General features: G+C 44.2%; 1 protein-coding gene across 1 annotated transcript; it reads left to right on the forward strand.

Moving 5' to 3' along the window:
- The first annotated feature begins 282 nt into the window (after nt 1-282).
- On the forward strand, nt 283-23,931 carry lamc2 (laminin, gamma 2). The gene is made up of 21 exons (XM_049599518.1): nt 283-478; nt 9,720-9,899; nt 10,001-10,118; nt 10,531-10,646; nt 10,765-10,896; nt 11,431-11,620; nt 13,194-13,306; nt 13,796-14,185; nt 14,330-14,563; nt 15,123-15,259; nt 15,646-15,802; nt 16,515-16,720; nt 16,969-17,048; nt 17,141-17,278; nt 18,575-18,719; nt 18,815-18,964; nt 19,959-20,073; nt 20,167-20,363; nt 20,738-20,896; nt 20,987-21,086; nt 22,517-23,931. Exons 1-21 carry the CDS (start codon nt 403-405, stop codon nt 22,768-22,770), a joined length of 3,387 nt encoding a protein of 1,128 aa, XP_049455475.1. The 5' UTR covers nt 283-402; the 3' UTR covers nt 22,771-23,931.
- Nucleotides 23,932-24,267: the final 336 nt, after the last annotated feature.

The raw sequence follows: 24,267 nt of genomic DNA on the forward strand, positions 1-24,267 counted from the left end.
CAGCTGCACCCAGACATCTCATCTGAATTATAATGTTTTCTATTTGTGGAACAGAGCGTTTTATTCACTTCACGTCCACCAGCAAAAGATTTTTTAATTTCTCGTCCTGTGAAACGTCTTTGTTTTATAAAATGTAAATGTGGTGGAAGAGTCCCAGTAAACGTCCAGAACAACGCCCCGGACTGTCCCTGCACACACACACACACACACACACACACACCCTCAGTCATATCCTCTGACTGTGAGTGTGTGTGTGTGAATCACATGTGAGTAAGTGTGTCTCAGTATGTGCAGCGTGTACAGACCTGCAGCAGCAGAGGAGTTAAAAGTCGACACTTTGAGGAGCTGCAGGAGTTTTTTTCTGCGGCTCTGACGAGATTCATCTAAGGATTCACTCACAACATGAAGAGCAGCTGGATATCTTTGTACGGCGTTCTGGCCGTGGTCTGCGCCGTCCAGGCGACCTACACATACTACTGTAAGTACCTGACCCTCAGCTTGTTCCCTGCTCTCACTGCTCTGTGCTTGTTTTTATGGTGAGGCGGAGGAAGCTCCAGTTTCCAGCGTCTTTGAACACATCAGCTGCTGTCACCTTTACTCTTTATTCTTCACTTTACTGTCTCACCTGGACTGCGCTTCACACAGACCTGCTTCTGTTTCCAAATTCAATCAACATTTTAGGGTTGAAACATTTTTGTCTCAGAACAAAATCCCTTAATCATACGCCCTTACCTCCACCATTAACTTATGATAGAATCACTGAAGAGAAGTGAATATGACAGGGTGAGGGGGAAATTAATCTGATCCTTAAACAGCTGAAGTTGACATAAATATATTTACAGAACAATTTATATGTCTTACAGCAAGAAGACAGAACGTATCAACAAAAACCTCTGAGACTTTTCACTGCACATATTCACACATACGTACATTTCTATTGTTTATTCTTCAGTTTACCTCCATAGGATTAATGTTAATGTTTGTTTTTACCTCCTGAGACCTCAGCTCTTGTTTGGCTTGCATTTTTAATTTCTGCCAGCTATCTGGGATCAGTTGCACCTGACGCCACGCCAGGAAAAACAAAAAGATCATCTTGTTGTAACAAGAAAAGTTTAAACCAGTTGACTCAGTTATCTTGAAAAAAATATCATCTAGATCATGTCATAATGTGATCCCACTAGTGTTGTCACGATACCAAAATCTTTGTTTCGGTACCAATACAATATGAATTTCAATACTTTTCGATACTCTTCGGTGCTTTTCCTAAGGAAAAGTCCTTTTGTATACAAACCTTTAGAACAATAAATAGTAGGGGTGTAACAGTACCAAAAAATATCATGGTTCGGTAAGTACCTCGGTACGGACGTCACGGTTTGGTTGCTCAAATGTCCCACCAAGTTGTGTTGTCTCGTGTTGTCTCCCTTTGCGAGGCAGACTTTCTCTTGCCTTTTTTCACGTGCGCCAGCTGCGAATGTTGATACAGGTGTTGTCATACACACCACTTGTGCAATCTGTGCTCCAATAGGAACAAGAAAGGCGTTTGTGTGCATAAATGAGTAAAATAAATTAACTAAATTAATGAATTGAATCAGTTTCAAAGTACCGGTATTTTCCAAATGCAGTATAGCACCGTTTGGAATACTCTAGTACCGCGGTACTATTTTAGTACCCGTATACCGTGCAACACTAGATCCCATACAGTTATTATGTATTTATACAGGTTTCTTTCTTTCTCTCTTTGATTTATTTTTATTATTTATTTTTTATTACTGTTATAAAATGAAAATATTTTGTAAAAAGGTGAAAAATATTTAGTTAAATAAAGAAACTTTTCGTGTCGATACGAATCCGGTTTTTCCCTCTGATGTGGCGTCAAAGTGCCTGGAAAAAAGTGATGTCGTAATATGAGGACATTGGGTTTATTTGTAATTGTCACAAGTGTGTCATAACGTATAATTTAAAATATATATATATATATATATATATTTAAAATAACAAACAATCCAACATGTATTCAGTGTTCTGTAACTTAGACGTCACTGTTTAAAACTGTTTATTTCAATGTCTGAACGTTGTTGTGCAAAAACTAAATATCAACTAAAACCATCTGATTTGTTTGTTTCATCGCTCTGGATGAATTTTCCTGCTCCGTACTCCAAACTGGAAATGTCCTTTTGTCTGTCGGGACGGTCCGTCGTACCTGATTGACCTGTGTGAAAAGCTGCGATGATAAAGTCTGAATGTCCTTAATGAGACGATATAAAGTCTCAATGTCTTCAACAAGACAATAATAAAGTGCCGATGCCCTTAAACGAGTACTTCCTCATCAACAGCGTCTTAGCTTGCTACTTTTACTAAACTTGGTCAAATCTGTTGCCGTATCAAACATAAACAAGTTTCAATCAAAACCTGTGATCAGGTTTCGGACCTTGTCCACGTTTGTGTCGGGATCAGCTGCAGACTGACCTGGCAGAGATGGCGGCCATCTTGTTTTCACATGGATTAGTGTGTTGTGCTCTTATTACCACTAGAAGGCAGACAAAAGTGTCCACAAACGAGTTCAGCACAGTGAAGTATAAGATGCAGCAAACCCAAAATGTGATGTCCTCATGTGGGGACGCAGGGTCGCAGGACGTTCAGAGGACATGTGTGTGCGTCATGTGATTCATTTCATGGCTTTGTTTCTGGTTGTTTCTTACAAACTCTGCAGAACAGCAGGTAACATAGATTATGTGTCATTAAAGGACAGACGATAACATTTCTGCTGAAACTAGTGTTTTATGTAAAAATATAAGAGTTGGGAAAATCTCAGAAATGAGTGAACAAACTTTGAGTTTTAAGCGACTGCTTTGATATAAACTCTGTGTTTGTTTCATTACTGCTGTGAATTCATTAAAATCTAAACTTTATTGTCAGTGCACACTGTGAGTGTCAGCGCAACAGTGTGCAGTTTAACGTTTAATATAATAAAGTGGCTGGGACAGACATGAGACAGATGCGCAAAACTGATCCATTTTTTATTCAAAATTTGAAAGAAACGTGAGATTGTGAGTCGAGCTAATACAAAAGTGAGTCGGATCATGAGATGCAAAGTCAAAAGTCAAAACGTTGAAATACTAAATCAAAATTATGACTTCTTCGGTCCAAATTACAGGACTGCAAGTTACTAATTTATGGAAGTCTATTTGTACAGACCTCAGAAGACTAAACACTAATTTGAAGAAATTTAAACGTCAAAACAAGAGTTCTTTTCACTTTTCTTAAATTTGTATCTGTGTTTAAAAATGATCTTCCGTACACGAGACATCACAGCAGCTGAATCCTTAAATCAGCCTCTGCCTGAAAAGGGAGGATCCTGTGGGTGAGGCCCATACCTGAAATTAAAAATAAAAACACCTGTGTACAAAAGCAAATGCGTGAGGAAACAACATCATCCAGGTGTTACATGTTTACCTGACTGAGAGAGAACATGCTGCAGTGTTCATTTAAAGTTCAGTTCTTAGTTTGGGAAAAAGAAATCTTAACTCAAGGACCACTTATTAGCTTTTTCCAGGACTTTCAACCGCTCCATGCATCATCACACGTGGCGGACATTCCTGGAAGAAGGAGGTAATATGTGGATTTATCTTAAAACTGTTTTTAAAGAATGAATTAGAAAATGAAGCGCCGGTCAGTTCAATCAGGAGAGATTTGTTTTTATGGTAAAAGAATATTTATTAACATGTGAACGAATGAATGAGAATGTGGAAAGTCTTTGGAGATTAGACCCCGTAGAGATGCTTTGATTTAAGGAGGGTGATGAATCCATAGTCGAATAAGGAAAAGAGAGAGCAGATTTAAAATGTTGCAGTGGCATCCTGATTGGCTGAGAGATCGTGGCAAAGTGTGATTGGATAACTAGAGGAGTGAACAGCGATAGTCAGCTGATTGGAGGGAGCAGTGAGAGTGGGGTAGAGAGAAATGTGAAAGGGTGAGCACGAGAGAGGTCTTCCTGACTGAACGTACGCTGAGCCTCAGTTTTGAGATTTTGGGCTATTTTGCTTCAGTAACACATTTTCTGTGAGGAAAGGTTCAAAATACACATTTAATCTCGCTCAGATTTCTCTTCTGGAAATTTATGTTAAAAGAAAAGGTTCAAATTTAATTAGATAAAACATCATTTGCATATTTACACCAAATACAATAAACATTATAACATAAAAAATAATCTCCACTTCAGCAGCACTCAATCCACCAGATTTCCCAGTTCCACATTCCTGTTGTGTTCTGAAGGTTTTGACAGAGGCCTTTGTTCATGCGTCACTCAGAGTCTGATTTATGGAACTTTTTATTCCCAAACACATGACGAAAGTTGATTTGTTCCTGTGGTTGTTGACAGTATTTTCTGATTTATGAAGTCATGCAGAGATTTATCCTGAAGTGTGAAAACATTTGTCTCGAACATGACAACACAAAATGAAACAAGAATTTTGCACATATTTAATTAGATAACGCTTCATTTTCATATTTAAACATAACATTTCAGAAAACTTGAAATATAAGAATGAATTCTACTGAGGAAGTTTATATGTCAGTGTTTTTTCCACCTTTATTTTTGAAAAATATTGTTTCATAAAAGATCTCATACATGACAGAAAAAAACCCATCAAACATTATTATCACTGTAAATTAAGAAATCTGTCATGTTTGTGTTATATAGCCTCAATGTGTATTTAATTTTGCCAAAACAAGAACACAGTGTGATTTCCTGTGCGGTGATGTTACTCATATTTGGATTCAGACCCTGTTGGACCTCTTACGAACACTTGAATATAAATGAAATGCAGTCAGACTCAGGTGGAGCTGGTTCACCCTTCAGTGTTGTATTTAAGACCAGAACAGAAGCACTGTGTTGCTCTCTGCAGCATCAGTTCAACATCAGGCCTGTAACTCTCAGAAAACTGGGAATCACTTTAAAGTATTACGGTGATATATGAACATAATAATAATAAGTTCTGTCTGATCTTAAGCAGTGTTAATCTGACCTGGTGAAGGTTTAATGCAGATGAAAGCTGCTTCCGTGTTTGGAAACTGTTTTTCCTTTGTTCACTCTGACTTCACGTCACATTGTCCATATACAGACTGTGATGTTTCTGGGTGTGACTCCACTCTGTATGTTTTATCTCTACGGATAAATGAAGCACAGTGTGAGCTGCTCACATGTTGGAGTCAAATTATTTTTATTGTCCCGTGCTGTATGTTTACAGAGGAATCCTCTCAGACAGACGCGTGTTGGAAACTGTCTTATCAAAGGCGTAACACCTGAGCTCATGGCGGCCGCCGGCGCCTCAGATGAACATTAAGTCGTATCACAGAGTGATTCACAGTGAATCACCCACTGATTTATTCTGAGCCGCAGTGACCGAGCTGAATCAGAGGCTGAGTGATCTGAGGTGCGTCCAGACACTAGAACAAACAGACGCACCTTAATCTCACCTCACCCTCCCTCTGGACGCTTATATTAGGCTGTGAGGAGAAATGAACCACAGTCACACCAAACACTTAACGATCCTTTTCTCCACTTGTGCAACAGTCCTTTAAAAGTCCTGTGGATTTCACTCAGGCCTCCAGGAGCGCCACTCAGCTCTGCTTCCAGTTAGTCATAGACCTCCATTATAAAAGAGACGTCTGTACACCTCCAACTGCAAACAAGCTCAGTTATGATCCATGGAGATTTTATATTTGTAAAACTTTTCTCAAGCCGAGAAAATCGCCCTCGAGTTCACACCTGCCCAAACGAAGAGCGCTGAGGGGGCAATGAACCTGTGTTGAACTGAACCAAACAGGGCAGGTGTGAGAGCAGCCTGAGTCTCTGGTGTGCTTCCTCCACGGGCACACTGGACACTCTGATCATTCCCAGACCATCCACGTGATTTGATACATGGCAGTTAAATCATCATGACTTCATGCACCACTGAGCAGCTTTCACAGGCCCCACGCTGTAGCAACTTCCCCATGTCAAGAGCCACAGTATCAGACCCTACACACGTGGCCTACGCCATTGTGATGTATTTATACCTGTGCGGTGGTGTGTCTGTGTCACTCTGCAGTTACACCTCCAGAACACTAGGTGGCGACAGGGTTTCTGGGAAGTGCTGTAAAGTTTAGTTGATTCAAAACACACATTAAACACACATTAAACACACAGTAAACACACACAGGGTCCGTCCCAAGTCTCTTATTTTTATAGTGCTACTGCTAGCTCCTTGCTTGAACCGGAAGTTGTTCGAGGTCCGCCATCTTCTAGGCCGTCCCAAGTCTCTTATTTGTGCAGCGAGGAGCTAGCAGCAAGCTTTAAGCAGCTATGAGCTAGGATAGTCGAGAGCTTCCTATCCAGAAGGGTTTTTCAGCTGAACGCCATGACGTATAAATACCCGCCCTCTACATCTGGCACATTTTGGTCAGCGAATATAATGAGAGTTGGGATGTACCCATAGTAACGCCAGACGCTGGCTGCTCCTAGCGCTAGCTCCTCACATTTTTTCCTAGGTGGGAGGGGCTAAACAGCTAGCAAAGTTGGCTAGGTAAGATAACTAGCAGTAATTTAAGAGACTTGGGACGGACCCATTAAACACACATTAAACACACATTAAACACAGTAAACACACATTAAACACACATTAAACATGGCTTCATAGAGACAGTTTCAAACACAAATCAGCTTCACTATAACTCGCAGCATTCACAGACAAACACTTGTCTTTATCTGGACACATTTTCCCCACAAATACAACATGCTAACGTTATTAGCACAAGCCTATGGCATTTTACATTGTATAAATTAGCCTAGCAGCTAGCAGAGATTTGCTCTGCTCATATTTCAGCCAGGATAAATCACACACAGTGTGTGGAGGCTTTATTGTCTTCACAATTTATTGTTTCTTATCTGTGAAATTAAAGTAAATCAAAGCTTTGTTTCCACTGAGGGAAATGGTTTCAGCTCACAGAGACAGACAGGAGGTCTGCGTCACTGTGACACTGTGGAGTTACATTTATAGGGAGGTGCACGTCAGGCCAAATCCCCCTTAACTCTGCATGTAGTCACTACATCACGAAGCTTCTTACACCACCGAACCTGTGAGGACATTAATTCAGCTGTGCCACTTGAACCAAAATAAAGAGATCAATCTTGATTAATTCTTCCCTGAAACTCTCATTCTTTCCATCCTGTCATTACATAACTTCTCCACTAAATACTGTTTGTGGGGATGAACCTGCCCTGCTTGCTGACAGCAGTAACAAGCAGCAGCCTGTTGAAACTCTATCAGAATTTAAAATGAAGCTTTAAAGCAACACTGCTGGAAAAAAACAGTCTTATCAGATCTGATGAGTGTTTGTCAGCGTGACGGAGACCTGTGAGCTCGCTGCAGGCAGACAGCTGCGTTGTTTCCTCAGACGAGGCGTTGGCTGCTTTGGGTGGGACTCTGTGGACTGGGATGATTTGTCCGCAGGGCTTCAGGCTGGGAGGTGCGGCTCTCTCCGGGATTTCTGAACAAACCACAGAACATACGAGGCGCTTCACACTCTGTAAACATTTCTAAGGCTCAGTGAGGTTTTCAGGAAAAGAAAAACTGTGATTCTGTCTCCACCTTCAGTCTGTGTGACTCTCTGCAGCTTCACAGCTAAAGATCAGATATCATTAAATCTACTGTAGGTAGTCCATGAGCATGATTAATAATATAATAATAATAATACATTTTATTTGGAGGCGCCTTTCAAGTCACAGTTACAAAACATCAACATAAAAACAAGTGCACAGTGTCCAGTTAGGGTCAATATGACAGTCCGGGTGATGTTTTGAATATGAGGTGCAAATGAGAGGGTGCTGTCCAGAATGACGCTGAGGCTCTTGACTTGGGAGGAGAAGGGTACAGGGAATCCGACGATGATGATGGGTGGAGCTGGGGTGTGTTGTGACTTGGTGAGGGTAGATTTGGAGCCGATGAGCAGGGCCTCGGTTTTATTGCCGTTTAGCTTCAGGAAGTTCCTGCTCATCCAGCTCCGGATGTCTTCAAGACTTCAGGGTGGTGAGGGAGGTGGAGGGATGGCAGTGATGGGTTTGGAGGAGATGTAGACTTGTGTGTCATCGGCGTAGCAGTGAAAATGGACCCCATGGTGACGGAGGATTGTGCCCAGGGGGAGGAGGTAGATGATGAACAGAAGTGGACTCAAACCTGACCCCTGGGGGACACCCAGTGAAACACCTGAACACCCAGACTTGTGGCTCCTTGATTACTAAAGATCTGAAAGACCTCCTGATGTTTCCTCCAACACCACCATCAGAACAAAATCAGGACAAAATGTGTCATAAATCAGAGTTTAACAGAAATATTATTACAGCGATGGAAAAGCCTGAATCCTTAAAGCCAACCAGCAGCTGTCTCCATGTGTTCATGAGGCGTTTTTGCACCCTCAAATCCAGAAATCAATTTTTGTCGGTGTAGAAACCTGGAAGGTGCACTCAAAAGTGTGGGCAATGCTGTCGTGACGCACAAGAGCTCCCAAGTGCCTGTTTTCAGGGCTTCACCCTGAGATAAACAAAGCTCAGGCGTATGTCATGTGACGAGAAACAGCTTTCCTTTCTTTCATATCCTCCTGAGACCTGAACTTTTGTTTGGTATGCATTTTCAATTTCTCCTAAATATTTGGGATCAAATACCTGAGAAGTATAAAAACCTAACATTGTCAGAGATAATCAGATGACGAGAAAGTCCCAATCTCTGAAACTCGCCACCCCAAAGAACTTGTTAAAATACAAACGCTGTTATCAGCTATATCCGCCCTCGAGAAGGTAAACCCATCTCTGCCAGTGTCTCTGTTTGTTCTTCTGTGAAATAGTCAGTAGAAATCTGTAACAAAATCATATCATTGTTTTACATAAACTACTGTAAAACTGCAATTTAAAGTCTAGAACCAGTTAAAGGCCCAGTCTGTTTTACTGGACCAGTGTAGCTACACATGTTGACAAAGAAAGGCCTGTCTCTATTCAAGGCCTGCTCTCGTCTCCAAGCAGCTTTTTCTTTGGACACATAAAAGCAGGTTGTTGCTCAGGTTATGTGTCCATTCCTGAATAACCCTGTAAGTTATTTATATTCCTTCAGTCTGTAAGCGTCCTCAGATCAAAAGAATCAAAAGGGTTTTTCATAAAAATGAATCCAAGTTGTGAGGATTGTTTTAACGGGATAAAGTGGCTCGATCTCTCTGACGCACTGTCTGTCAGAATATTATCCGAAGCATCATTTTTAAACAAGTTTAAATAAATAATTTGATTGTATTTCCTGGTCGTTATAGAGCAACAGTTTTGTGTGAAAGGAATTTAAATATAGGCCTGTTGATTTCAGTGATTTAAGAATAAAGTCGTTTTATTTGTTTTTTTTTTGTCAGGCACAGATTTGCAGCGATGGTTGGTGATACGTTTGTTGATGTTGTCCAACATAAAGTCTGTATTTGATCATGTGACGATACACTGCTCCGTGCCCAGTGGCTGACCTTGTGTTTTACTGGGTGGTGAAAGATGCCCCATAAAAACAATTAGGACCAACCGAAACAAAAAACAGAAGCAGACAAGCGTCTCAATTAGCCCAAAACACCTGAACAGAGAAAGAACTTCTGCAATGAATCAATAAATGATATTTAAATTATGCATGAGGAAAATAACTTATACTTCCTGTCTCCTGCAGCAATAGCGCGCTGCGACTGTAATGGGAGGTCTCGGTACTGCCTTCGGGACAGCTTGGGCCTGCACTGTGTGGACTGTCAGGGAAACACTGAGGGACGCCACTGCGAGCGCTGCAAGGATGGATTCTACATGGTGGGGGCGGCGGCGCTGAGCTGCACACCCTGCCGCTGCAACCTCACAGGTGAGACACCACAACATGTCCCACACCTTGTCCTTAACACCTCCCAACGTTCGGATCAGAGATGAGAAGTGATCATGTCGGTTTTGTTTCTTTGTCTCCAGGTTCTGTCAGTGCGTCATGTGACAGCAGGGGGCGCTGCAGCTGTAAAGAAGGTGTCACGGGAGGCAAATGTAACCGCTGCCGAAACGGACCGATCGGACCGAACGGCTGCACGCAAAGGTGACGAAACACTTCCGATCCTCTGATTCTTTAAAACTATTTAAGACTCTTCAACGCCTTTCAACCCGGTCTCACTCCGAAGATGTCTAAATTCTACGCTCGGGCAGTGACGTCTGGCGTCAAACACTGATGAAAGAAAGACGTCTTGTAGTGCCGGCATGACACACGCCTGGTTGCCATTAGAGTTTAACAGGGGAAAACGCAGTCGGACAAGAATGAAAGTTAAAATGGGGAAAGTCGGAGACAAACTTTCACCGTGTAAACACAACCACGTGTGTTTGTTGTTGAAGGAAAAAAGACGTCATTCACGATGTTGTACCGACGTAATGCTTTTATTTTGAAAGAGACTATATGCAAACTGTACATTTCTGCACTTTGTGTCTGACTTCCTGTCGCTGCTTGTGTTTTTCAGTCGTCAGCTCAGAGAGGATTCTGGGAGTCAGACCTGTTTCTGCTACGGCCACAGCAGCCAGTGTTCTCCACAACCCGGATACTCCGTCCACAACATCACCTCCACCTTCACCAACGGTAACCTTTCACCTCTCCACAATAAAAGACCCCTGATGATCTCAGTGGATTCTGGGTTTGATTTCAAAATAAAAGCCCCACAGTGCGTCAGCTGTGACAGACTCTGTTGTGTTTTCAGGTCCGGACGGTTGGAAGGCGGCGACGGCGCAGGGCGTCACCCCTGGAAACGTTCACTTCCGCTGGTCACCGACACACCAGGACCTGGAGGTGATCTCCAAAAACTCTCTGCCGGTTTACCTGTATGCCCCAGGTGACAACAAACCCCGCCTCCTTCATCCTCCTTCTACCACCTGCTCCTCCTCCTCTTCTTTTCTCCTGTTGTGATCTGCTTTCTTTAACTTCTCTCGTTCCCTCACCACCTCTCTGACTGTCTCCTTCTTTCCTTACTTCCTTTCTTTTCTTGTTTCCTTTTTTCTCCTTCTCTGTATTCCATGTCTCCCTTTCCTCTTTCTTCTCCTCTCCCCTCCTCATACTTCCTTCTTTTCTTCCTTCTATCCCCTCTTCTTGTCTCCTTGTTCGTGTCTCCTTTCCATTCCTTTTCTGTCTTCTGTTGTGTGTGAACATATCCTTTCCTTCTTCTGTGTCATCATCTTTCCTCTCCTCATGTCTCCTTTCCATTCTTTTCTGTCCTGTGTTGTCTCCTCTCCTTAATTCTTCTTTCCTTTCCTCTCCTCAAATTTCCTTTCCTTTCCTCTTTTCACCTTTTCATTTCTCTCATCCTATCTTGTTTGCACATATCCTCCTCTCCTCCCTCCTGACCAGGTGTTTGTCTCCTCCCCCACAGCTCCTTACCTGGGGAATCAGTTGCTGAGTTATGGTCAGAACCTCTCCTTCTCGTTGCGTCTTGACCGTGGCGTCCGACATCCGTCCACCAACGATGTGATTCTGGAAGGTGGCGGCCAACGAGTGTCGGCCTCACTGGGTGACCTGCGATCCATCGTTCCCTGTGGGCAGAAGATCAACTACAGTTTCAGGTCAGAACCTGCAGAGACTCGCTGCAGCGAGACGATCCATCACAGTCAGCGTTAGCACAAGTTCACTGGTCTGTCAAAGTCTGTCTCACGTCTCTCCTGACATGATAAGCCCCGCCCACCTCGCGCTTCTAACACCAGAGGGTGGCTCAGATTCAGACATGACATTGAGAGTTTGACCTCCTCCTCGTTGCCACTTAAATATTTTCTTTTTCAGTCGAGTGGGAACATTCCTGCATGTCAGAGAGGAAGAATCCTGCTGCTGTAATCAGAGCAAGTAGAAACAAACGTCTCCTGCACAAAGAATCTGCAGTCGCTCAGGATCAACTGCACGAGTGAAGCTGAAGAAGCTGCACGCAAACACAATGTTTGTTCCGTAAATCTCTCACGAAAATACAAAATAATTTAGCATGGTGAGCGGTAACGCTCGCTCAGAGAGAAGTAGAGAAGAGAAGAATCAAATCTGGTCCAGTTTGAGGACCTCAGAGTCACATCTCTGCTTTTCAGGCATGATGTGGTTCTGTTGGCTCCATCGCACCGTGACCTCCAGCATGACCTGGGGCAGTGTGAAGCATAGGGATGAGAGTCAGCACCTCCAAATCTGAGGTCATGGTCCTCTGCTGGAGAACGGTGGATTGTTCCCTCTGGGTTGGGAGAGAGTTACTGCCTCAAGAGAAGGAGGTCAAGTATCTCGGGGTCTTGTTGATGAGTGAGGGGAGAATGGAGCGTGAGATGGATCAGCGGTTTGACAGGTGCACTGTGCCGGGCCGTCGTGGTTCAGAGGGAGCTGAGCCAGAAGGTGAAGCTTTCCATTTCCTGGTCCATCTGCGTCCCAACCCTCACCTATGGTCATGAGCTCTGGGTAGTGACTGAAGGAATGAGGTCACAGATACAAGCGTCTGAAATGAGTTTCCTCTGTAGGGTGTCTGGGCTCAGCCTTAGCGATAGGGGGAGGAGTCAGACATCTGGAGGGAGCTCGGAGTAGAGCCGCTGCTCCTTCATGTTGAGGTGGTTCAACATCTGATCAGGATCCTCCTGGTCCAGCTGGTAGGAGGCCCCGGGGCAGACCCAGAACACACTGGAGGGATTATAGATCTCATCTGGTCTGGGGTGCTTTGCTCAGCCTGCTGCCCCCGCAGCCTGGCTTCGGATAAGCAGATGAAAATGGATGGATAGACTGCAGATACTGGAGGACACCACGTCTGCATGCCAAATTTAGTGTGTTTTGAACAATGCATCGGCGACCTGATGCAGATCTGCACCACTGATGCTGGATTTGCTCTGAACGTTTCAGTGTGGTTAAGATCCTGAGCACACCTGGTTTGTTTTGTGTGTTGATGAGACTTCCTGCTCCAGTTTGAAACTTTACACGTGCACAGCAAATTACAAATCAAAATAATAATAAATCAATAATGAGACAATATTTCATAAATATTTCTATTCTGTTACACTTATGAATTACCAATGCACAGTTAACAAGATCTGTGAGAGAGAGGAGCTTCAGCTGTAGTGAGTCTGATATGTTGTTCCAAATGTCTCAGTCAGTGTGCAATCACATCTTCTGTCTGCTGAACAGACTGGACGAGCAGCCCAGCAGCAGGTGGAAGCCTCAGCTCTCCTCCACCCAGTTCCAGACGCTCCTCCAGAACCTCACCGCCATCAAGATCCGGGCAACATTTGGTGAAGATGGTGAGTTTAAACTTCCCCTCCCCTTCTCCTTCCTCTTCTCCTCTTACTTTCTCTCCTTGTTTCATCCATCCTTGCTTGGTTTACAACAGAGCGTACAACTTTCAGCTTTTAGCAATCACAAACATTTTCTCTTGATAAGCAGGAAAAATGAGCTTGTAGCAATCAGACGCAGTTTATTCTGCGTGTTTCTCTTTTGTGTTTGAGGACCCCTTGAAAATGAGATGCTACATCCCAAGGGGCCATGCTTTCTATAAAAATTCAAATTCAAATTCTTGATAAGCAGAAACTTTGAGCTTTTAGCCGTCACACAGTTTCTCTCAAAAAGCACCAACGTTCACACGCAGTTCCTCCGTGAAAAGACATTTTGGATCAGATGGTGAGATGCTTTGAAATCAGGCGCCTCACCAGCCTCAGCTCACGCATGGATTTCTGAGTGCTGAACATTTTGAGAAAATTCCTAATCTTGACTGAACTGTCGCATCTTTTCAGGACGTGGTTACCTCGACAACGTGCGGCTGGTGTCGGCTCGGCGTGGCCATGGTGTCCCGGCCCGCTGGATTCAGACCTGCAGCTGCCCGCCGGGTTACGAGGGCGACTTCTGCGAGCGATGCTCGGCTGGTTTCAGACGCAGGACCCCCGTAGACGGAGCCTTCAGCCCCTGCGAGCCATGCAGCTGCAGAGGAGGCAGCTGCGACCCACAGACCGGAGACTGTTACTCTGCTGACGAGACACCCGGAGAGCTCAGCTGCTCCGAGGGGTTTTACCGCGACCCCTGGCAGCCTGGCTGTGTGAAATGTCCCTGTCCGGACGGAGTGTCCTGCTCGCTGCCTGCTGGCGCACTGGCGCCCCGATGTGACCGCTGTCCAACCGGATTCACAGGTCGGTGTCAGGACTATGACATCACACACAGTACAGTCATGATGATGTCATTCTCAGCAACATGCAGAGAAGTGATCAATCAGTTATTATATGTAGAATATCATTATTGATATCAAAGTCTTAACGTTTATACCGTGTCTGCAGGCCCTCGCTGTGATGTCTGTCAGGAGGGATTTTACGGCGGCTCTTCGAGAGGCGACGGGGTGGTGCAGCCCTGCAGGCCCTGCCAGTGTAACGGCCACATTGACGTCAGCGTGGCGGGAAGCTGCGACCGCAGCAGTGGTGAATGTCTGAAGTGTCTGAACAACACGGAGGGATGGAACTGCGAGAACTGTCAGCCAGGTTTCTACCACGGCCAAGTCACCGACGCCTGCAAACGTAAGAACAGCCTGGACTGAAGTAATCGATTAGTTGATTATATTAATCAGGTCATGACTGTCATGTAAAAATGTGCTTTTCTGATGTTTTATTTCTTGTTATATTGAAATTTTAAGTTTTCTTTGTCTGTTGTAAATAAATGCTTTCCCCTCAGACACCAGGGGCTAAAAATATAAGTTATACTTTTTTAAAATAACAATTTAATTGATATTTACAGATTTCTCTCGATTAGCTTTTTATTCATTCTAGATCAGTTTGACTGCCACAAATCTACTGACTTTATTTAAAGCTAAACCTCCCACAGACTTAAAGTTTGATTTAACATGTAAAAGACAAAAAGCTGAGGAAAGGTTCAATAATTCAGATGAATTTGGTTAAATTCGAGCAATGAACTTTAATAAATGGACTTCCTGTGCTCTTATTTATGACCCAAACACTGTCACTATGTTTTTGTGAGACCAGTTTAATCTTTGATGAAGTATGTCGTGAACTGTGAGCCTGATGTGGAGCGAGTTAAACTCTCTGGATGTTAAAAGTTGTTTCTTGTTTTGTGGACCAGCGTGTGACTGCGACCTGAAGGGCTCCGTGTCCCAACAGTGTGATGATTCGGGTCAGTGTCGCTGCAGACCGAACTTCGAGGGTCTGAAGTGCCAAAGGTCCAACTGTCCTGCCTGCTTCAGCCCCATCAAGAAAAAGGTACAAAAACGACATGAAGGAACTCTGGTTTACATCAATGAGCAGAAACGTTCACACACAGTTTCTCTGTGGTTTATAGTTTGTGTTGAAGTGACAAGATTAAACAGATACTTTAAATATGAACGAACAACAATAAATAAATGTGTTATATATTTTATTTAAAGGATAACTTGTTTTTTTTTGTTTTCATCCAAACTTTGGTTTGACGATATTTTAAATGTCTAACTACGTTATACTTTCACGTTGTGTGGGCGTTAGCATTATGACACTCTGCAGATGTCGGGTTTTGTCAGATTGGATTTTAGTTATTTAACAACTTCAAACCAACAAAGTATCTGCTTGTCGAAAACGAGGCTGAAGTGACTTTGTTGAACTCTGTGTTGCAGATGGAGGCTTACACTTCCAAACTGAAGGAGCTTGAGACTCTGTTCTCCAACATGGACGGAGGTTTGAAACCAGCCAACAGTGCTGCGGTGGACGCCGCTCTGAGAGCCACAGAGGAGCTGGTGGATGACCTGCAGCACGACGCCGAGCTGCTCGCAGGTAAGGGCTCAATTATCCTCTCGTTCTGTATGAAAATAGGAACAAACATTTCAAACACTGTAAACGTCACTGCGTCTTTTATGTTGTCATAGATACAGCCAATAGATGGCACTAGAGGGCGGAGTCTAAAGTTTCACACGACAACAAATGAGGCGACGGTGGAGGAGGTTGTAAATTGCAACCTTTAAACAGAGTTGGTCATGATCAGTGAGGTCATCGCCACGTGGATGGAAAATTCTTTTCACTATATTACCGAGTCTTCAGTTCCACTATTTTCTAAATGTCTTTGTCGCTTGCACTGCGCTACGCTGCCTCCGCGGTCTGTGGTGGTTCTGCTCCGTTTTGTCCGTATCTATAAGCTTTCAGAAAACGTGCACAAATATGCATCAAATGAAAGCAGAGTACGAACGGAAGGCTCCATCCACCTGTCTCTATGTGTCACACACTGATCATTAATGAGCCCTAAAACAACACTTATTACAGTTATTGGTGCTAGTGGAATGTAACTTAGTACATTTACTCAAGTAAATAAGTACAAATTGGAGGTAGTTACACTTCACTTGAGTCTTTCAGTGTTAGGAGAAAATCCTCCTCCCTCTTCAGCCAAATACACTCCTTAAAAACCCTCTTGGGTCAGCTGGAAAGTGCATCGTCACAAAGCTGAAAGAAGGGCTGTACATACTAATGACATCACGCCTGCTGTGTCCAATAGGATTGGAGAAGAACCTGCAGGGCCGCCTGGCATCCATCAGCAAGAGTCAGCTGGCCGAGGGACAGGACATCCAGAACATCGCAGACGCAGCGGACGACATTAAAAAGGAGCAGCAGATGTACAAGACGAAGGTGCAGGCGGTCAAGAGTTTGATGGAGGAGATGAAAAGCAAACTGGACCAAGCCAAGCAGGACCTCAGATCAGCTGTAAGCCAACAGCACAGTGATGTCACACCAACATCCAATCAGAACGTCACATTTGGAGTTTAAATGTGTTCCATTGACTATAATATGAAAGACTTTCAGGAGATTGATCCAAAATATGTGATGAGCTAAAACACAAACCTTTAAAGAGTAACCAGCGAGGCGTAGTGAGCCAGCAGGTGGTGACGACTGTAACTGTGACGATGACCATGATTTCCTCTAACAGCTGATGGTCTCTTTCTTCCTATCAGGAGATTCCTCTTGGAGACGCTCCGCTGGGTTCAAACGTCCTCTCCTCTCTGGTGCAGGCAGCGAACAGTCTGGCTGATAAGTAAGGCCATCGTACTCTGTTCATGGTGTGATTGATACATTGGTAAGATGTTTGTGTGTTCATAACTTCCTGTCTGTCTGTCCATCCTGCAGACACCAGACGACAGCAGGCGCTGTGGAGCGAAGCGCCAACGAAGCTCTGAGCAATTCAGAGAAGAGTCTGGATCAGGTCCGAAATCTCATGAACAAAGAGAACAAAGTCAAAGAGCTGATCGGAGATCTGAAAACAATGTGAGTCTCTTCTGTCAGTCTGAGCGCCTGCGTTAAGATTACTCGTTTAAATTTAAAGCTCCAGTGTGTCGGATCTAAAGTGAATTGAATATAATCAGTGTGTTTTTTTTAAGTGTTTAATCAGCTGAAAATAAGAAGCGTTGTGTTCTCGTCACCTCAGAATGAGACGTTTATATAGGGAGCAGGTCGTCGTCTACAGAGATCACCATGTTGCACCGCCATGTTTCTACAGTAGCCCAGAGCAGACAAACGAAACAGTGGCTCTAGATAGAGACATTCATGAGTTTGTGACGGCCACCTCAATGTCAAGCAGCGTAAGATCCAAATTCTTTAACGAACCTGACTGTAGGAATGTAGGTGGGAAGGTCACTGTTGCCGTCAGGTGTTTGACCAAGAAGGACGAATAGTTTTGACTGGACTTCATTCACGATGGAATGACTAAAGAGGATTATTACTCTGCAGCTGAAGCCTGTGGATCCTTTACTGAACGCAACGTGTGCCAAAACAAAAGGTAGCGTATGGCGTCAGTCTGAAGCAAGCGTGTCAGCGAGGCATTAGACTTTGCTTTGACAGGTATTCGTGGTGAGCAGGCTGCTGTGTTTGACTGCTTGTGCAGGAGTTGTGCAGACGTGCTGGCTGGTTGTTGCGTCAGCTGTTTGGGTAGCTGGTCTCGGATGGTCTTGGGGGTGGGGGCGCTGGATGTGGAGGCTGGTTGGATAAGCTGCTGGGCTCATGGAGGCGTATTTGGAGACAGCATGTTCTCATCGTAAGGCGTCACTTATCACCACTTCGTCAGTGGACTTTCACGTCTGTCCTTCTGTGTCTGCTATTGACATTCTGATACATTGCAACCAACGCCAGGACGTCAACACAAGCTCGTGGTTAGGTGTAGACAAAAACAACATGGTTTGGCTCCACATTCACACAGGAAGAGAACAGGGGACTCCCAGGTGAAAGTCCGGGGTTTTTTGGGCCCATCTGCCCTCTCTTTGGGGACTCACCAGCTCCTTATACTACGTTGTTACCGGCAGCGTCTCAACCTGACGCTGACCAGCAGCATGTCATAACACCACGATAGGTTACATCCGGCTATGTTACAAACTAACTCCGCCCGGTGACGTATCAAACTGCCGCAAAAGGTCAGGGGTCAGGTGTCTGATGCCAAAATCACTGACAGAGCAACGGTATTTGAAAAGCCCTGAAATAAAAACATGAGTTTGGTGATTGAGACTTCGACTCTTACTGGACCACCAGGACAAATCTGTGATACTCTAAACGAATGCTGTCTGTGTGCAGGTATGATAAGACTTCAGCCCAGGTGAAGGGTTTGGAGAATCAAGCCATCCGTCTGAGCGGCGAGGCCAAAGATGAGAGCAAAATGGCAGACGGCATGCTGAAAGGCATCACCAGCATGGAGCAAAACCTACCATCATCCCTGCAGGTAAGAGCTCAACATGTGTCGTCCACCTTTACAAAACCAGGACTCCTCACCCGAGGAAAGAATCAGTTCTCATTCTGTTTTCCCATCATGCTCAGGGACAGGTGGACGCCATGGTTGCCAGGTTGGATGGTGTGAAGCAGACAGTGGACGGGGACATCTCAAGCATCGAGGCGCTGCAGAATGGCCTTCTGCGAGACAAGGCCGCCACCGAGGACCTGCTGGCCAAGGGCAAGGCCTCCCAGCAGGTACTGAAGGATTATTAAATCTCACAAATCCAACTCTGCTCTGCTTCTAACGCTGACGTGCTACAGAAACAAACCAGCACTTCAAAATATTTTAGACTAGTGCCCTGTCCTTTTGACCCAGAGAGACCAAGATATGTCAGAGAACAAAGATATTAAACGGCATGTGGTGTGGTTAAATTCAGGCCACAGAGGGAGGACTCAAACAAACACAGCTAGGATGAAGGGAAATCTACTGGAGCTGATGGTCAGGAACTTACAGGAAGGCAGTCAAACACATCCAAGAGGGGCGGGACAGGTGAGACGGGGCAGGACCAGGGAATAAAAGAAGAGGAACAGAATCAGATTCAGGTTCAAATAGCTGAAAAACAACAGCATAAACTTCATTGAGGATCTGACCAGAAGCATGTTAAGATGCGCTGGCATAAATCCTTTGGGGGGTAGGGGTTCATTTATGTTCAATGTTAGATACGGAGACGGGGACGGACGGAGCCTTCTGTCCGTAGTCTGGGTTCATTTCCTCCGTATTTGTGCATGTTTTCTTACAGCTTACATGCACCAACAAAACAGAGCAGTACCATCATGATCCCAGATCATGGGGGCAATGTTGTGTAGTTCAAGTGAGAAATGACCTTAGGAGACGACGAAGAAAATAAAACAATTGTAGAACTGAACAGATGAGGAGCAGGTGGATGTAGGAGTCATGTGACAGAGACAAGAGTGAAAGTCTAAAGGCTGGCTTTAGAATAACAAGTCCACAGATGGCCCAACATTGACCAATGGCCGACTGTCGTCTTGGTGTGTCAGGGCCTTTAGTGCTGAGTACAAAAGTAGCCAAGTTGTAACTTCGTCACGACGCCACGGCACTTTGTGCCCGAAAAACTCCAACAAAATGACTCAAACACAAAAAAGAAACTTAAGGAATAAAAAAATCTGATAATTTTTTCTTGTGGTCTTTGTTTCACTGAGTTGATGTTGATGTGGTTCCTCTCTGCAGGTGTTCGACAAGCTGCTGGACAGAGTCAACATCGCCAAGGCCGACACTGACGCCGCTCTGCAAACAATCAACACCAACACCAAAGAGCTAGATGACGCCCTGAACGCCCTGAGAGGTAGGCTGACAGACAGACAGACAGACAGATGAAGAGACTCACTCTTTGTTTTCTCGATTACTGAACGTGACGCCTCCTCCTCTTCCTCCGCAGGGTTCGACCAGCAGATTGACACCAGCAAAGCTCTGGCTGATGACGCCATCAAGCGTCTCCCCATCATCAGCGGCACCATCCAGCAGGCTGTCAGCAACAATGCTAAGACACAGTCTGTCCTGGAAGACGTGTCTGGAGATTACAACGACGCACTGGGAAACGTTGGCCAGTTGGAGAACCTGCTCCGTGATCTGGAGGTAACAACCAATCATCAATATGCAACATGAACTGTCTTCATTCAGAGTGTTTCCTGGTGTCAGTCAGCTGGTGTGGTTGTTTCTGAGAGGAAGCGACTCTGTGGATCCGTCAGCTCCTCAACAATGAACACTGAAGGAATTTTAACCAGGAAAAGTTTCAGCTTGTTGGAATCTGTAATCTGTAATCTGTAATCTGTAATCCTCATTGTGAGACGCCACTAAATCCTCCAAAATCTGACACTGCCCTAAAACAATCCAATGTCCTATCCGTGGGTCCCTGGGAAGTTTTATTTGCTGAATCATAGTAAAGAGTCGGTCATATAAACTGCTCTGATTCCTCCGCTCTGTGTTCACTGGGTGTCTTTTTTCTTCAGGGGTCATTTGGAGCTTTGCCGCCTCATACTGGTCTGCTAAATGAAGCCACCAAACTGAACATGGACGTGCAGGATCTGAAGACGAAGGCAGTGGAAGCAGCTGGAGATGTGTCCTCAGAGCTGGACGCTGGCAGGAGGCTGGAGACTGACGCCCAGGAGGTAAAGTGTCCCCGCAGAGACAACCTGTCAGGGATAATGAGTGACCAGCTGCTGGACACACAGTAAATGATGTCAATGTTTCCTTTGCAGGCTGCTGCCGGAGCGGCTGCTGCTTTCAGGAATGCCAGAGAGACCAGAGACGCTGTGGGGAAGACACTGCGAGACATCAACGCTATGCTGGCTAATATGAGTGAGTTCAGCTGGAACACATTGTTTCTTTTTTTAAAGCTCCAGTGCGTCGAACATCATATAATCAGTGTGTTTTCTTTAGTGTTTAATCAGCTGATTATAAGAGCCGTTGTGTTCTCGTTACCTCAGAATGAGCTGTTAATATCTACACAGGGAGCAGGAGATCTCCATGTTGCACCGCCATGTTTCTACAGTAGCCCAGAAGGGACAAAACAAACACTGACTCTAGATTGAGACATTCATGTTTTCATGTCGGCCACTGTAGTCAGCAGCCCCTCTGTGATGAGCGTTTTTAACGTAAAACGTCTTCATTCAGAGTGTGTGTGTTTCTGAGAGGAGTTTCAGATGGTTGTAATCTGTAATCTGTAATCTAAATCTGACGCACTGCTCTGAAACAATCCAACCTCCTATCCGTGGATCCTCGGAAAGTTTTATTTGCTGATTATGATAACCAAACAACATGTTAGATTGATGCGACAACAGAGATGACCCCAACACACTCCCAAAGGTCCAGACGATCTGAATCCAGTAAAATATTTCGTCCAGTCACGTTATTACATCCACAGACTGCATCATTTCAAACGTCCATACATCTCTTCTCCTGTTGCATGAACATATTACTGATAGCTGTGCATCAAAATGGCCGCTGATCCCTGACCTTGTAATTGACACCTCTCTTGAGCCAATAGGAGCTTCCATGTCCTCTCCACGGCCTACAACAGCCAACGAGAGCCTTGGTTGAAAGGAAGGGCCCGCCTCCCTTCTCAGGGTGCAGAGCCAATCAACAGCCAGCAATTGGCCCGGTGCCTTATGGGTCCTGTAGTCACGTTTACATGACGTCACAGAAAATGGATTTATTGTGTCAGTCCATTACCATACCATGAGTGTTCGGTGGAAAACATGTAAAATGTTTAATTTCTGTGAAATTGTTATTATAATATTATTATTGTTATTATTGTTATCATTGATATTGTTACCAACAGAAGCCACTGAGCTCTCAACAGACACATCATACACACGTGCATTCTGTAGCATAGAGGCCGAACAGAAAACACTGAACTACTAATTAAACACAAGATCAGCACTATTAGGCTCTCAGCACCACAGCTGAGACGGCGGAGCAGAGTCTGGCGGTGTGTTCACAGTCAGAGTTACAAACTGTGAAATACATCACTGGAAAGCTAATAAAGAAAGATTTCATTAAAAGTCAGATTTAATCCTGCAGCTGTCACACTGTTAGCAGTGTTAGCGAGCTAGCTACCTAGCTACAGCACGTCAATGCAGTCAGTGATAGAGCAGAATGAACTGCGGCCTTTTATTTAGAGTCTTCGAGTTTTGAGTGAATTTAGGTGAATTTTACAGGAATACTAAGACGTTCAGAAACATGTTGATTTAACATCGGTGTCCTTCCTCTCTCCTCCTCCTCCTCAGACAAGCCAGGGACTGTGGATGAAAACCAGCTGAAGCAGCTGGAGGACTCTCTGGCCAATGCTCAAAGAGAAGTGGAGGGGAATCTGCGGCCTCGTCTCACTGACATGGAGAAGCAGGAGGACGCCCAGCGACGACGACTCAACGGCATCAACCGGGACATCGACACAATCCTGCGAGACATCACTAACCTGGAAGACATCCTGAAGGCCGTCCCTGAGGGCTGCTTCAACAGTCCCCCCATCGAGGAGGCCTGAGGACATGATCCACAACATACACCCGTCGACGGGAACCCACCTGCTCTCATCAAACAAATCATTTTGATTTGCTGGTGCCGATTAATCATCACAATAATATATCATTATAAGAAAAATATCATAAATGTATACTTTAAAAACTTTATATTTTTTACAGCATCTCTTGATAACAAAGTATTAATACGAAGATGAGTCGCTTCAGTCTCTTTAAAACACAGTTTCACTTCACTGTGTGAAAATACTCCTTAAATGTAACACTATCCTACATTGTTTAGCCTCCATGTCAGACTCCAGCCTGCTTCTGCAAACTGGGGCCATGGCGACTGACATCTACTGTTTGTAATACACTGACCATACATAAGTACCCCATTCAACTCCACTTCAAAAATCCAAACTGTCCCTTTAAGAACAAATTTTGGATTTGTAAATAAATCTGAATCTTCCTTTTTCTCCACAGGATGAACCAGATGACACGTGTGTGATATATGTTTGTATCTCGAAGGGTCAGAAAGTGAATCTGAGGGGTCAAAATGATTGACAGCAGTGGAGTGACAGCAGTCACATGACCAACAAGTCACTGTCATGCTGCGTTCAGGTCATATGGGAGTCACCGTAAAAATCATGACTTGTAAATCAGGTTCATGTCAAACTGCTGAAAGCCGAAAAACCCAAACAAATATGAACCTGAACGCAGCACGACGGCTCACTGATGCTTTTTTAAAATTACAGTAAACAACAGAAAGATTTGGAAAAACCAGATTTGATGTTTTCAGGAGTCGACTCTGCTGCAGATCATCAAACATATTAACATCAGAAAAACCGAAACTTTACTGAATGTTTTTAACCTGCTGTTTTGCATTATTGCACACAACAACTACTGACAACCTTCCTTTTATTAAACATCATAAATAATGTTGAGCATAAAATATTTAGAACCTATATCTACCTTTAGTTTCTGATGGACACTGTGTATATTTTTTTATTTTTTATTGTTTGTGATATTTGTGAGTGTGTGAATGTATTTATAAGTGTACATACATGACATCAGGTTTTTAAATTCAGTGTTTTTATTTGTTCTGTCGTCATTAAAGTGTCTCAGCAGCAGCAGCAGAAATGTTTCTATGTTCTGTCACTGCTTTAAATAAAACCTGCTGCACGTTCTTCGGTTTCAATTGTCTCATTATTGATCACCTTCATATTTATGTGTTTGATATTTTATGTGAAGCTAGTACTGAGGATATGGAAGCCATTTACTGCCTAAAAAATGTGTTGTTGCTTCAGAGATGCTCTTCTGCACACCTTGGTTGGAACCAGTGCTTATTTGACTTCCTGTTGCCTTTCTATCATCTTGAACCAGTCTGGCCATTCTCCTCTGACCTCTGGCATCAACAAGGCATTTTGGCTCACTGGATATTTGCTCTTTTTGGGACCATCCTCTGTAAACCCTAGAGATGGTTGTGTCCATTTCATCACGACTCTACTAGCCTGGAAATCCAG

The sequence above is a fragment of the Epinephelus fuscoguttatus genome, linkage group LG15 (assembly GCF_011397635.1).
Source record: "Epinephelus fuscoguttatus linkage group LG15, E.fuscoguttatus.final_Chr_v1".
Classification (NCBI taxonomy): domain Eukaryota; kingdom Metazoa; phylum Chordata; class Actinopteri; order Perciformes; family Serranidae; genus Epinephelus; species Epinephelus fuscoguttatus.

What these genes read in the sequence shown, in the direction of transcription:
- lamc2 (XM_049599518.1), top strand. Translation starts at nt 403, where the DNA reads ATGAAGAGCAGCTGGATATCTTTGTACGGCGTTCTGGCCGTGGTCTGC. An exon ending in TCAGCCCCATCAAGAAAAAG is followed by an intron (nt 15,260 to 15,645) that starts GTACAAAAACGA and finishes TCTGTGTTGCAG; the next exon opens with ATGGAGGCTTACACTTCCAA. An exon ending in AGGGCAAGGCCTCCCAGCAG is followed by an intron (nt 18,965 to 19,958) that starts GTACTGAAGGAT and finishes TCCTCTCTGCAG; the next exon opens with GTGTTCGACAAGCTGCTGGA.